Source organism: Penicilliopsis zonata (assembly GCF_001890105.1).
Source record: "Penicilliopsis zonata CBS 506.65 unplaced genomic scaffold ASPZOscaffold_14, whole genome shotgun sequence".
NCBI lineage: Eukaryota > Fungi > Ascomycota > Eurotiomycetes > Eurotiales > Aspergillaceae > Penicilliopsis > Penicilliopsis zonata.
In genome coordinates, this window is record NW_019208923.1 from 532,639 (window position 1) to 546,208 (window position 13,570).

The 13,570-nt window shown below is 49.6% G+C and overlaps 5 protein-coding genes and 2 non-coding genes across 7 annotated transcripts; 5 read left to right on the top strand and 2 right to left on the bottom strand.

Moving 5' to 3' along the window:
• The first annotated feature begins 144 nt into the window (after positions 1-144).
• Positions 145-1,238, top strand: ASPZODRAFT_121745 (hypothetical protein). Its single transcript, XM_022721302.1, has 4 exons — positions 145-331; positions 399-457; positions 516-634; positions 741-1,238. Exons 1-4 carry the CDS (start codon positions 184-186, stop codon positions 1,033-1,035), a joined length of 621 nt encoding a protein of 206 aa, XP_022578908.1. The 5' UTR covers positions 145-183; the 3' UTR covers positions 1,036-1,238.
• Positions 1,239-1,573: 335 nt separating this feature from the next.
• ASPZODRAFT_101462 (hypothetical protein) lies at positions 1,574-5,856 on the top strand (the record flags this gene model as incomplete). The annotated part of the gene is made up of 4 exons (XM_022720789.1): positions 1,574-1,755; positions 1,822-5,134; positions 5,205-5,341; positions 5,397-5,856. Coding segments are annotated over exons 1-4 (3,912 nt in total). The 5' UTR covers positions 1,574-1,753.
• Positions 5,857-6,635: 779 nt separating this feature from the next.
• ASPZODRAFT_135223 (hypothetical protein) lies at positions 6,636-7,327 on the top strand. Its single transcript, XM_022723729.1, has one exon. It carries the CDS (start codon positions 6,664-6,666, stop codon positions 7,075-7,077), a length of 414 nt encoding a protein of 137 aa, XP_022578910.1. The 5' UTR covers positions 6,636-6,663; the 3' UTR covers positions 7,078-7,327.
• Positions 7,328-7,526: 199 nt separating this feature from the next.
• On the top strand, positions 7,527-10,294 carry ASPZODRAFT_135224 (hypothetical protein). Its single transcript, XM_022723730.1, has 6 exons — positions 7,527-7,925; positions 7,991-8,013; positions 8,093-8,586; positions 8,660-9,037; positions 9,093-9,312; positions 9,367-10,294. The coding sequence occupies exons 1-6, from the start codon at positions 7,650-7,652 to the stop codon at positions 10,007-10,009; spliced, it is 2,034 nt and encodes a 677-aa protein (XP_022578911.1). The 5' UTR covers positions 7,527-7,649; the 3' UTR covers positions 10,010-10,294.
• A 333-nt stretch (positions 10,295-10,627) lies between these two features.
• Positions 10,628-10,699, bottom strand: ASPZODRAFT_t117. The gene has a single exon. It is a non-coding gene; the product is annotated as a tRNA-Thr (tRNA).
• A 501-nt stretch (positions 10,700-11,200) lies between these two features.
• ASPZODRAFT_47295 (hypothetical protein) lies at positions 11,201-11,932 on the bottom strand (the record flags this gene model as incomplete). The annotated part of the gene is made up of 1 exon (XM_022728395.1): positions 11,201-11,932. A coding segment is annotated over one exon (732 nt), but the record flags the coding sequence as incomplete, so codon positions are not given.
• A 1,533-nt stretch (positions 11,933-13,465) lies between these two features.
• Positions 13,466-13,547, top strand: ASPZODRAFT_t114. Its single transcript has one exon. It is a non-coding gene; the product is annotated as a tRNA-Lys (tRNA).
• The last annotated feature ends 23 nt before the right edge of the window (positions 13,548-13,570 follow it).

Below are 13,570 nucleotides of genomic sequence, written 5' to 3' on the forward strand. Positions count from 1 at the left end.
GGCAGAAAGATCCGCCATTGGCCGACCGCTTGCGTGTCCCGCAACCAGCGGTGACAGCTCATCAGTTATGCCCACCTTCAACTGACATTGGATTCCTTTTATCGAGTGCTAGTCTACTGTATCCAAAACCTTTTGTTTCTTGTGCTTACTCACTTCGACGTCTTATTCTCTATTAATTCAGTCATGGCTTCCGCTGTTATCCCTCCCGGAGGAACCTGGTTCGACTCTATGAAGAAGTCCTTCGCGGACGTTCCTATCGACGCTACCAATCATAATGCTATCTCTACGACAGAGTTCCTCGAGGCTGCCGAGTCTCTGGTTGCTCTTTTTGGTATGATGTCCTTGCCTTCGAACGTGAATCGATGATTTGATCATTAACGTTTCTTGGGCTGCTTCAGACATCCTCGGCTCTGTTGCTTTCAAGCCCGTCATTTCTGATTTGACCAACAACATTAAAGTGAAACCATCTTTTTTTACTGCGATCAAACAGCAAATTTTCTGACTTGTCTATGCAGAAAATCAGAGATAGACAGCTCGCCGCCCCAGCTGAATCGGAGACCCTTCAAGATCTTGTTCGCAATGAACTGAAGACCAAGAAGCACACCGCTACCGAGGGGTTGCTCTGGCTTATTCGGTATGAACATATGATCTTCCTTGACACCATCTTCTATATATTGCACCATGAAAGTAGATTATCAACTATTGGGAGGGATTTGCTAACGATTGCTTGATTAATCTAGTGGCCTTGACTTCACCGCTCAAGCCCTCCGTCACAACATCAATGACCCCGCCTCCGAGCTATCTGTCTCCTTCCGTGATGCCTATGGCAAGACCCTGAAGCCTCACCACTCTTTCGTCATCAAGCCTATCTTCAGCGCCGCCATGTCTGCGACCCCGTATCGCAAGGACTTCTATGCAAAGCTTGGGTCTGACCCCGAAAGGGTCAACGAGGCCTTTAACCGTGAGGTTGAGTCTCTGGAGAAGGTCGTTGCTATTCTGAAGGCTTTCCTCGACACTAAGGAGGCGAAGTGGTAACAATACCTCGATAAGCTGGTTCCTGAAGCACCTGGAGTGTTGGACCTTTGACCGGTTCGGGTCATTTTATTTCATGCACCATATTCAATGTATTGAAGATGTATATTCTCATGTATACAGTTATCAGCCTACCTACCTAGGTAAGGCGGTATATTGTGACCTCACCAAGAGTGAATTGAAAACGGGATTTCTGTCGATACCTCAACATCTGGGCTTGTTTAAGAAAGGTTCTCGTAGACATGCCCATCTCATCTGATCAGCCTGACACAATGAGATCTCAAAGCTGGTGAAACCCTAGAACTCACAGATAGATACATGATGCGTACTCAATACCATGTAGTCTTATAATGTTTACCGAGGTGATTGATGCATTATCGGGGCTTCCAATCCCCAATATATTGCTGCCTCAGGCATGCAGTCGGAATTATGCTTCTCCGATCCCTATCAGCGGCACAATGTTAGTGGGTGGCGGACACCAATCATCGGGCAACCCCATCTTGGGCGGACCGGCGGCGACAGCTCCGAGAGGAATTTCTATCATTGAGAGGTGGCTTCTTCCAACTGCTTCTCTCAACATCTGTCTGGCATCTCGAGCAGTCTCGGCGGCCAGGGGATCTTGCGACTCTCTTTGTTTCCTTGATGAGCGAGTAATCCCTTCTCTGTCTTTTGTGCTTGATAACATCAGACCCCGAGTTGCGCGGGTCGACCGACTGCCATCATGTGAGTATCGCATCGCTTCCCCCCAGCATCACGCGCGGCAATTTGAATCTAATCTTCCTACAACAGGGCGAGACTTGTCGATGACCACCAGATTCAGCATGCATCGCTCCACAATCCTTTGCCTCTCCAGCTGCACACTTACGTGTGGCCCTTTCTGATCGTTTGGCCGATTTTCTTCGCGTTTTACCTCTCCCCTGAACGCTACGACGAATATATCCAGGGTCAAGAATGGACGTTTGTTTGGTCGGGGTCCATCATTACGGCGCAATCCCTCTTCTGGCTCATGACAAAATGGAACATCAATATCAACACTCTGTTCACAACAACCAAGGCCAAGTCCGTCGACACAGCCCGTCTGGTTAAAGTCATCCCAATCAGTAACGCCGGATCTGCCGAAATCTGTACTCTCGAACGTGACATCAAAGGCGGAAAGAAGACACTCTCTTTTCTGTTCCAGAAGCGTCGTTTCTTGTACTATCCCGACCGCCAGTCGTTCGCCCCCCTGTCCTATGTGCTTGATGAGGAGCCCAAGCCAAGCATCAAGTACTTTCAGCAGAGCCATGGATTGACGACACAGGAAGAAGTCGAACGCATCGGCCACCACTACGGCGACAACAAGTTCGATATTCCTGTTCCTGGGTTCATTGAATTATTCCAGGAACACGCGGTGGCCCCGTTCTTTGTCTTCCAGATCTTCTGTGTAGGTCTTTGGATGCTGGATGAATACTGGTATTATTCGCTCTTCACACTGTTCATGCTGGTTGCTTTCGAGAGCACTGTTGTCTGGCAGCGTCAGAGGACCTTGAACGAGTTCCGGGGTATGAACATCAAACCGTACGATGTGTGGGTCTACAGAGAACGCCGGTGGCAGGAAATCACCAGTGACAAGCTTCTTCCTGGCGACCTCATGTCGGTCAACCGAACAAAGGAAGACGGCGGTGTCGCGTGCGATATTCTCCTGATCGAAGGCAGCGTAATTGTCAACGAAGCGATGCTCTCTGGTGAGAGTACCCCGCTGCTGAAGGACTCTATCCAGCTCAGACCAGGTGACGATCTGATTGAGCCCGATGGTCTGGATAAGAACGCCTTTGTTCACGGTGGAACCAAGGTCTTGCAGATCACGCATCCGAACAACCACAGCGATAGTCCCGAGAACCCTCAGCACGTCGCTTCTGATGTTCCAAACCCCCCTGACAATGGTGCGTTGGGTGTGGTCGTGAAGACCGGATTCGAAACCAGCCAGGGCAGTCTTGTCCGTACTATGATTTACTCTACTGAGCGTGTCTCTGCCAACAACGTTGAGGCATTGTTGTTTATCTTGTTCCTTCTCTGCTTCGCTCTCGCTGCCGCGTGGTATGTCTGGCAGGAGGGTGTGTCTAAGGATCGCAAGAGATCCAAGCTGCTTCTTGACTGCGTCCTTATTGTCACCAGTGTGGTGCCTCCCGAGCTTCCCATGGAACTCAGTCTTGCTGTCAATACCAGTCTTGCTGCTCTCAGCAAGTTTGCCATCTTCTGCACAGAGCCTTTCCGGATCCCATTCGCTGGGCGCGTCGATGTTGCATGCTTTGACAAGACCGGAACCTTGACCGGTGAGGATCTTGTTGTTGACGGTATTGCCGGACTCAGCTTGGGCAAACAGGATGCGAAGGTTGAGTCGGATGGTGCCCACACAGAGCTCACAAAGTCTACCGATATCGAACTGGACACTACCCTCGTACTCGCCAGTGCTCATGCTCTCGTGAAGTTGGATGAAGGCGAAGTTGTGGGTGACCCTATGGAAAAGGCTACTCTTCAATGGCTTGGCTGGACTCTTGGGAAAAACGACACCCTCACTTCCAGGAGCGTATTGTCTGCCACCACCGGCACCCGCCCTGTGGAGTCTGTTCAAGTCAAGAGACGGTTCCAATTCTCCTCGGCTTTGAAACGCCAGAGTACTATTGCTACAATCACGACCAACGACCGCAAGACATCTAAAAGGTCCAAGGCCACATTTGTGGGCGTCAAGGGTGCACCTGAAACCATTCGGACTATGCTTGTCAACGTTCCTCCCCATTACGAAGAAACATTCAAGTATTTCACTCGAAACGGAGCTCGAGTTCTTGCCCTTGCTTGCAAGTATCTCTCTACCGAGGCCGAGCTATCTCAAGGACGTATCAACAACTACGTTAGAGAAGAAATCGAGTCTGAATTGACCTTCGCTGGTTTCCTTGTCCTGCAATGCCCCCTGAAGGAAGATGCAATCAAGTCCGTCCGCATGCTCAATGAGAGTAGCCACCGTGTTGTTATGATCACTGGTGACAACCCGTTAACTGCCGTCCATGTCGCGCGCCAGGTTGAGATCGTCGATCGCGAAGTCCTGATCCTCGATGCACCTGAGAATGATGATTCTGGAATAAGACTTGTGTGGCGAAGCATCGACGACAAATTCAACCGCGATGTCGATCCCTCCCAGCCTCTTGATCCCGAGATTCTCAAAACCAAGGACATCTGTATCACTGGATATGCTTTGGCCAAGTTCAAGGGCCAAAAGGCTCTTCCAGACCTGCTTCGCCATACCTGGGTTTATGCGCGTGTCTCTCCCAAGCAGAAGGAGGATATTCTTCTTGGTCTCAAGGATGCTGGTTACACGACTTTGATGTGCGGTGACGGTACCAATGACGTCGGTGCTCTCAAACAGGCACACGTCGGCGTTGCTTTGCTTAACGGCTCTCAGGAAGACCTTACTAGGATTGCTGAGCACTATCGCACCACGAAAATGAAGGAGATCTATGAGAAGCAGGTCGGCATGATGGAACGCTTCAATCAGCCTGCGCCCCCTGTGCCGGTACAAATTGCTCACCTCTACCCTCCCGGACCTAGAAATCCTCACTACGAGAAGGCCATGGAGAGAGAGGCACAGCGCAAGGGTGCTGCCGCTGGCGCCGCTTCTGGAGCCACTCAGAATGCCAATATTCCAACCATCACTTCACCCGGCGCACAAGCTTTGCAACAATCCACTGCTTCTATGACCCCTCAGCAACAGCGACAGCAGCAGGCTTCTATGGCGGCCGCCGGGCTTGCCGATAAGCTTACTTCCTCGCTGTTGGAACAGGAGATGGATGATAATGAGCCCCCGACCATCAAGCTGGGCGATGCATCCGTGGCCGCTCCCTTCACCAGCAAGCTTGCTAATGTCATCGCCATTCCCAACATCATCCGTCAGGGTCGTTGTACCCTCGTCGCCACCATTCAAATGTACAAGATCCTTGCTCTCAACTGCTTGATCAGTGCATACAGTCTGAGTGTCATCTATCTCGACGGAATCAAATTTGGTGATGGTCAAGTCACGATCAGTGGCATGTTGATGAGTGTTTGCTTCCTTTCCATCTCCCGTGCCAAGGTATGGTTCTTTTTTCCCAATACACATTGATTTTTTTTTTTTTTTTGCTTGAGGCTGACATCGATTACAGTCCGTGGAAGGCTTGTCCAAGGAGCGCCCTCAGCCAAACATTTTCAACCCGTACATTATTGGTTCGGTCCTTGGACAGTTCGCTATTCACATCGCGACTTTGATCTACCTTTCGCAATACGTGTACTCTATTCAACCGTGGGTTGGCCTTTCGTCGGTATTCTCAAGATATGATTTCTGACCGTGATAATAGACGCAATGACGATATTGATCTCGAGGGCGAGTTTGAGCCATCGCTGCTCAACAGTGCCATCTACCTGCTGCAACTCATCCAGCAGATCTCAACTTTCTCTATCAACTACCAGGGCCGGCCTTTCAGAGAGTCCATCCGCGAGAACAAGGCCATGTACTGGGGTCTTATTGCTGCCTCGGGTGTTGCTTTCTCCTGTGCCACCGAATTTATTCCCGAGTTGAACGAGAAGCTCCGTCTTGTGCCCTTCAGCAACGAGTTCAAGGTCACTCTCACCGTGCTGATGGCCTTGGACTATGCTGGCTGCTGGGCTATCGAGAATGTTCTCAAGAACCTTTTCAGCGACTTCCGACCCAAAGATATTGCCGTTCGCCGCCCGGATCAGTTGAAGCGTGAGGTGGAACGCAAGAAGCAAGAAGAGCTTGAAGCCCAGGCGGAGAAGGAGCAGAATCGGAAGGTCTAGTTTGTGTGTGACTGTTGGGTCAAATAATGTTATTTGGGTATACTTTGCTTATAATGGGAAGTACGGTATAAACTCTTTTCTTACAGGTGGCTAGATAGTACCAATGCGTTTTTCTGGTTGGCATTCCCATGGAGATCTCAAGAGTCTAATCATGGGTCTGGCTCTTTGTTCATGAAAAATAAATACAACAATTCTAGTATTCGCTTATGAAACATACCCCATCGGATCTTTCGAGTCTGGTAATTGTAGACGGTCTAATCTATTGACTTCTTTTCCCGTATGGCCTACGACACCACCACCACCACCACCACCACCACCACTATTGACTCAGTCATATTGACGCAAAGAATCACCACGAATTCTTACCTCACATCTGGTGAAAATCAACGGATGGTGGTGGCTACTTCTCGAAGATTTGCCCTAAACGGAGCACGATGCAGCCAAAGACCAGTTTGCAGACCCAAAGCAGTGGTCGGGAATGAACATACCATGGCAACAGAAAAGCCCTTCTAGAATGGTTTCGAAGCTGACTGATATTGTCCTTTGAAGTCCATTCCGGCCGCTCGCGTCTGTTTGCCGCAGTGTAATGTGATGTCAATCCATGATCATCAGTGGCCTCTTGCAACGCCACAAGGGGAATATAAACGAGAAGATTTCTCTAATATCTTTCTGTTGGATCAGATTCGGTTCAAAGATTGAAATTGGATCTCTGATAAAAGCTCAAGAAAGAAAAAATAGGATATATATATAAAAAACGACATCATTATCGGACGAAGGAATACCTTTCTTCCAACGACTACGATCAAGATGACCGACTACAATTACCGCACAACCGACGACACTGGCACCTATGACACCACCGGAGCAGCTCGCTACGGTACCACGGGCTACGGCACCACTGGATACGGCACTACAGGGTATGGAACTACAGGGTATGGCACGACTACAGGGACGACCGCGGATACCACGGGCACCACCTACGGCACCACCTACGACACCGGCTACGGGACTACCGCGTACGACCCCAGCACTGGCGCGTACGACCAGCATCTAGACTACCGCACCGACGGTTCGAACCGTCACCACCGCGAACGAGTCGACTCGGACGGAACATACAGACACCGTGATGTTGATCGGAGAGACGACGGCTCTCGGCGTGTCCACCGAGAGTACGACAACCCGAACACCGGGACGAGCTATCACCGTGACTATGAGAGGTAGATGGGGATGGGATGAGGTGATATGGATGTTGATCCAGGCTCAATGCATATGATATGGAACGAGGTTATGACAACAAAACAGAGAGAAAAATGGATTGGGTATCAGGAAGGCATAGAGAGAGACGGTTCAAGTCCCATCCAGAAAAAAAGGTGAAAATTGAAGTAAAAGAATCAAAAAAAGGAGAGAGAAAAGTGTTTGCTGTATATGTTTTGATGCTTCTTGTCGTGTTATTTAGCGCTTGTATATAGAGAAAAACCAAAGAAACCAGAAAAAGATGCTTTGCATCAACCAAACCCCCCCAGAACTATAGTATATTAGTTTTAGTCTCTCTGTGTATAAACAATGATTCTCATAGCTAGCAAAAGATACTCCTTTATGTTTGTTGCCTGGGGCATCAACCCCCCGGATCAAGCACCGACCAAGTGGCGGAACGAATAAACGTAAGACCTGCCAAACCTCCCCCCTCCGGAACAAGGCAATCGTCCGGTCCTCGTTGGGAAGCGGAGGACAACACCGCCCGACCTTTCATTTCTTCCGCTCCTTGCGGACTTTCTCTCATGCTTCCTTGAATCATGTCCCGGAGGACGCTGGGTGGAGGCCGTGTCCTGGGCGCTGCAAAGACGCTCTCTCCAACGGCTTCAACTCCGTCTCCGCAGCCCAAGCCACGCGTTCTCTCACCGTCCGCTAGCAGCGTTTCGCTCAGCTCACAGGCATCTGCATCGCAGTTTTCATCAGGGACGCAGGACCTTACTTCGCGCATATCCTATGAGAATGGCGAGACCTCCATCTCTGCTGCGCCGGCCACGGCCGGCGCCCAGCTGGCCTGCCCTATCTGCAGCGAAGAAATGGTATGTGAAGCCGGCTGCAAGAACTTTTATCTCTCTTTCTTGGTTACTAATATGAACACCTGCAGGTGACTCTACTACAACTGAACAGGTACTGGTTTCCTTTTCCTTTCTTACTTTCCTTTCGGTTCCAAAGGCGTGGTTCCAAAGGCTTTGTTAACCTCTCACAGACACCTCGATGACGTACATAAGAACCTCGAAAACGATCGGCAGGATGAAGTGAAGGACTGGTTCAAAACGCAAATGGTCAAGGCAAAACGGTTCCAACCTTTGGCGGTTCTAAATCAAAAGCTCAAGGGTCTGGATGTGTTTGAATCGAACGAAAATGCTACTCTTCCTTTTCCGACACCTACGCGGCCCCTTGCCCCGCACGCAAACGCAGCGGAACCTCCCAGAACGCCCGACCCCGATGAAGTCATCACAAGGGAGCATTGGCAAACACGTGGTCTGTATGACACTTGCCTGGAGCCGTCTTGTGAACAGCGCCTCAATGCGACCAACGGCTGCGTGAACTGCCGGAAATGCGGGAAGCTGTTCTGCGAGGAGCATACTATGTACCAGATGAAGCTGTCACGATCTGCCCAGCATGAGCCGGTCAGAGGGTTATGGTGTCGAGTTTGTGAGACCTGCTACAAGTCTCGAGAGGGGTATAACGACCACACCGGTAGACTCAACCCTTGTCCTTGATAATATTTTGCAAAGAACGGCGAGGAAGCTAACATTAAGCCCTCTGTCAGGTTTGGTGAGAGATCAAACCCAGGCATTCACGGCTATGAGAAAGCAGACCGTCGACAAGGCCTTTTTGGAGGCCTCACGCCTGGAAAAGAGGCTAACACGCCTGACTCAGCTGCTGGTCAATCTACCAGCAGAACAGATCCAGTCCGGTGCAAACAAACGCTGGTCAATTGCATGGCAGCAGAATGATCACAGAAAGGCTCTCGAACAGACTGTGGTGAGCTGGCAGGATGACGCTAGTGTGCCCAGGTGTCCATTCTGCCAACAAGACTTCACCAGCTATTCCTTCCGGAGACACCACTGCAGGACTTGCGGGCGGGTTGTATGTGGTGATCCGGCCACGGGATGCTCTAGTGAGATTGGCTTGACCGTCAATTCTTGTGGGTATCCTCGAAATGCACAATATCATTGTTTGCTGTAACTAACTGGGTTCAGTGTCGAAAGTTTCCACGGAGAAATCTTCACCGTCTGGAAAAGTCAATATTGATGTAAGGCTCTGCAAGGAATGCCGAGCAACTATATTCGATCAGCGAGATTTCGAGGCGGACCTGGCGCGGAAACCACCGGATCAAAAGGCCTACGAAACCCTCATCCAGTTTGAAAAGGGGATTCGTCTTTTGCTTCCTAAATTCCAAAAGCTTTTAATAGCTTTGCAGTATGTACATCTTATTGTGCTCACTATACCGTTCAATCATAACCCGGTTATTAGGAATCCCAGGAATCCTCCCTCGAGTGCACAGCTTGCAGAAGCGTCCAAAGTTCGAAAACGGCTCATCGACTCTTTCTCCCAGTACGATGTCGCTGCCAGACGCCTTCGCGATTTGCCCACCAACTCCCCCTCTCAGAAACATCTCCAGAAAGCTATTTATCAACAAGCGAGCAGCTTCCTCCACCTTCACATGCTCCCGTTGAAGTCTCTCCCCAAGATCCTCAAGCACGCGACACCAGAGGAACGCCCTTTGAGCGGCGCAAGTACCCCGACTTTATCCTCGAGAGCTAGCCCGATGGCTAGCATAGCAGCCAGCGGTCGACCTCAGGAATCAGGCCTAGCATCAATCAAACATAATAATATCGCTGTGAGCACCAGCACCAGCAGCCTTGCAAGCGACAACAGTAGTGCTGTCTCGGCAATGGAGGCAGAAGAAAAGGCGTTGCGCGAACGGCTTATGGTTCTGGAAGAACAGAAGTTCTTTGTTTCGGAGATGATAGCTGACGCGAACCGTCGGCGGAAGTTCGACGAGGTCAGCAGTCTTGCGATGAACATCGAGGACCTCAGCCACGAGATTGACCGCATCAACGGCATGCTGAACAGGTTGGACTTCAAGGGTCTTTACACAAACGCGAAGACTTGAATTTTTCCTCCATTCATAGCTCTACCTACCCTATGTGTTGTTTAGGATCTATAACTTGGCTTTGTCAGCGTCATACATTTAAAGCGCTATATCGCACGCTTACTGTTTTTTCCCTCGTTTCTACGTGGTTTTGGCGTCTATTTCTCTATTCTATTTCATTGCATAGCCTCAGGCGTTGCGTTGCCCAATGGGGTTTTTTTTTCTTGAAGGGTATATAATTATATAGTCTTGCCGTGCATACTTATACATGGTATGCATATACTAAATTGGACATTCTTATCACACTTTAGTATCCCGAGATATCATGAGGTGTCTGTTTTTACATGTAGTAATTACTAAGTAGAAAATATCATTATTTTTTGGGTTTGTTAGGTATGTTTTCCAGTATTGTTTATTTCTTTACTGTGTATTGGGTGTCAACTTCATGTTATAAAGGAGGAAGCAAGGGGGAGCTGGGATACGGCGATTACTGTGATGACTTGGGGACTCGGGAGATTTATAGATACACAAAAAAAGAATGACGAAAGTCCAGCCAGCCCCTCTCAAATGAATGTAGGAAGAAGTAGAACAAAAAACTGCAAGAGCAAACAAAAAGAAAAGGCGAAGCTGCGCTGCGAATGCGCATGACGGGAATCGAACCCGCGATCTTCTGTTTACGAGACAGACGCCGTACCACTTGGCCACACGCGCTTCTTGTTGTGGCGAGGCAACTTCTTAATCTATGAGCTCGTATCTAGATATCTCCTCTCCTAACTTGGTCATGTTCCTTTCTACTTGGTGCTTTATCGCATTCGCTCTTCGGTACATCAAAGAGCTGGTCAGAGAATCGTGGGGGTATGTATCTATGATGATTTATTTATTCTTGCTTGTTATAATCGGTTGTATGTGCGATTTTCTCTGTGTTATAGCATCTTACTTGTGATGTCTGGGACAACTGTTCGCGGTGCAGCCATTTATATACATACGAAACCACGACTCTGATCGGAAGAAACCACATCCAACGGCACCAATACCTCGACAATACTCAAGACAAATTAAATTCACGTATGGGATATATGTCCAAGAAATATATAACCATCTGCAGATGCTTTGGTGACCTCTTGATAGGTGTTTCGAGAACCAATTCCACATCCAGCTCAAATACATGGGACCCGGACCCCCCCCCCCCCCGAAAAGCAACCGAAAGCGTACCTACAGGTTAGTACCGGCAGTTTTGACGATGGTGCCAATTGGGGTGCTGATAGAGGGCAGCCCGACGGTAACAACGAGGGAGACAACGGGGCCGCTCAGCTTGACCAGGAGGGCAGAGCCATCGGTGTCCACAACCGAGACAACGTTCCTCACGTCAGGGGCAGTGTCATTGACAAGGTCAGCAACAGTGCTGGCAGAGGCAATAACGGAGCCGAGAGGCACGCCGAGGGAGGCAAGTTCAAGACCGGAAAAAAGTGAGGCGACCTCGGAAGAGAGTCGGAGCACGAGAGGCTTCAGGTCCTGGCTGATGACGGTCAAGGTGCTATTGACATCGGATGCGAGGTCGCTAAGGATTCGGCCATCGGTGCGTTTGATGTGAGAGCCAACGGTGGCAAGAATAGCGCCAACCGGAACGCCAACGGAAGGAAGTCCGAGACCCGAGACGAGGCTGGCAACGTCGGCAGAGAGCTGGACCAGGAGGTAAGAGGTATCCTCGCCGATGACGGTCAAGAGGCCTTCGGCGGGAGAAGCCAGTTTGGCAAGGAGGTCACCGACAGAGCCGGCAGAGGCCACAACAGAACCGACTGAAACGCCAAGGGCTGGCAGGCTGACGCCAGCCAGAAGCTCAGCAACATCGGGGCTGAGCTCGACTAAAAGGGTCTTTGAGTCCTGGCCAGTCACTGTCAAGATCTGATGGACGCCAGGAGCAAGGTCCGTAGCGAGCTGACCGGTTGCATCGGTGGAGGGGATGGTGGACGGAGCTGTGACAGAAGGGATGGAGACAGTAGGAACAGCTGTAGGAAGAGCAAAAACAGAAGTTACCAGGGCGGCAACAGCAGTCACAAAGGTGGTCTTCATTTTGGCTAATAGAAAGAAAGCAAGGTGTGTGGATTCTAAAGGAGAGACTGGGGTTTAACAGAAGGCTGCAAATTTTAAAAAAAAAAAGGACAGAGAGAGCGACTATGACTTGCTTGCTGCTCGAAGAAGAGGAGGGAGAGCACCAAGGATCATTTAAATATAAAACCCTTCAAGAAAAATGGGATCTCCATGTGTATATCTATATTGCGTAAAAGCGTGTCAAGCGGAGTGCGGAACCAACAGAGCAGTCATGTACCACTCAGCACTGCAGGTTTATGCCTTCATCTCCAACTCGGTCGATCATGGAATCCAAGCTTCAACCTACCAGAAGCTAACAAGGATGGAGCAACATAGGATGGGTGTCCTGGTAGCCACTAGGCGGCATTACATGATCACCTCGCAAGAACCGCAGAGCTTGCAGTAACTGTTCAACTCTAGACCCCCCCTGGTAAACCCAACCATTGGCCTGAACGCCCGAATCTCTGACATCCACCCTTTTGGGATGGTGTATGAGACATGCTTGTCCAGGGAATTTGATCAGAGACACGACTTCCAAAGAGATAATGACTGGAACAGGGAGCCCGATAGCAATTGATCGGCGTCATGATTGTTGGAGGGAGCCTAGGTGGGCGGGGGCAATGACCCAAAGAACTCTTTCATAGGAGATGATGCAATTCATCATCTCTCCGTGATAAATAGCTTATATAGAGGTACGTAGGAGCAAGCATGGGATGATCATCGCAGATCCCCATGTGGTAAACCGCCCAAGGCACAACACCAAGGCTGACCAACTGCCGAGGAATAGGTATCCCACCCCGTCGATCATGGTTGAATGCCGGGTCAATCGTCTGAAAGCACGAGGTCTTGGAAAAGTCACCATTTAATATATGAATCTGCAAACCCATCGCGCTATACGGATAGTAAATAGGGATCGACGGCATTATTTTCTCTAGATGAAGGTAAACACCCTCTCATATTCACGAAAGTATTGCTCCGAACCCACATTCAAGGCGTCAGCAGCGCTAAACTGTTCGCCTGAAGCTCTGAGCGCTGAGGTGAAAGGGTCCACGCGCGACAGCTGTCTCAATGAAACCAAGCGGTAATGGATGGGTTGTAGTGTCTCTGGACATACTTTGAAATATTAGCAGAAGGAGAAATCTCATAAAGGTGAATTATACCTTATTGAAAACCATTTCTATACCGATACTCTATTGCTGGAATCCGTATCGCATTTGAACTGGACTATTTATCTCCTTTGGAACGGGTAGGAAAAATGTATGATGTTGGTGAAGAGTGCAAGGCAACGGTATAACTTGAAGTCGGTGACCATAGGCCCAACAGGTAGCTTTCAGCGCCTGTCTTAGCTTAGGTTGATATAGCCAAATATATTTCGCCTCTTCAACAACAGCCGGGCTAGCTCAATCGGTAGAGCGTGAGACTCTTATATCTTGCGATCTCAAGGCTGCGGGTTCGACCCCCGCGTTCGGCTTTCTTTTTTTTTTCTTTTCAAGA

Bases quoted from the DNA above. Each gene is read 5' to 3' on its own strand.
- ASPZODRAFT_121745 (XM_022721302.1), top strand. From the start codon at position 184: ATGGCTTCCGCTGTTATCCCTCCCGGAGGAACCTGGTTCGACTCTATG. The intron at 458-515 runs GTGAAACCATCT...TTGTCTATGCAG, and splicing joins ATTTGACCAACAACATTAAA to AAAATCAGAGATAGACAGCT. The intron at 635-740 runs GTATGAACATAT...TGATTAATCTAG, and splicing joins GGGTTGCTCTGGCTTATTCG to TGGCCTTGACTTCACCGCTC.
- ASPZODRAFT_135223 (XM_022723729.1), top strand. From the start codon at position 6,664: ATGACCGACTACAATTACCGCACAACCGACGACACTGGCACCTATGAC.
- ASPZODRAFT_135224 (XM_022723730.1), top strand. From the start codon at position 7,650: ATGTCCCGGAGGACGCTGGGTGGAGGCCGTGTCCTGGGCGCTGCAAAG. The intron at 7,926-7,990 runs GTATGTGAAGCC...GAACACCTGCAG, and splicing joins CTATCTGCAGCGAAGAAATG to GTGACTCTACTACAACTGAA. The intron at 8,587-8,659 runs GTAGACTCAACC...GCCCTCTGTCAG, and splicing joins GGGGTATAACGACCACACCG to GTTTGGTGAGAGATCAAACC.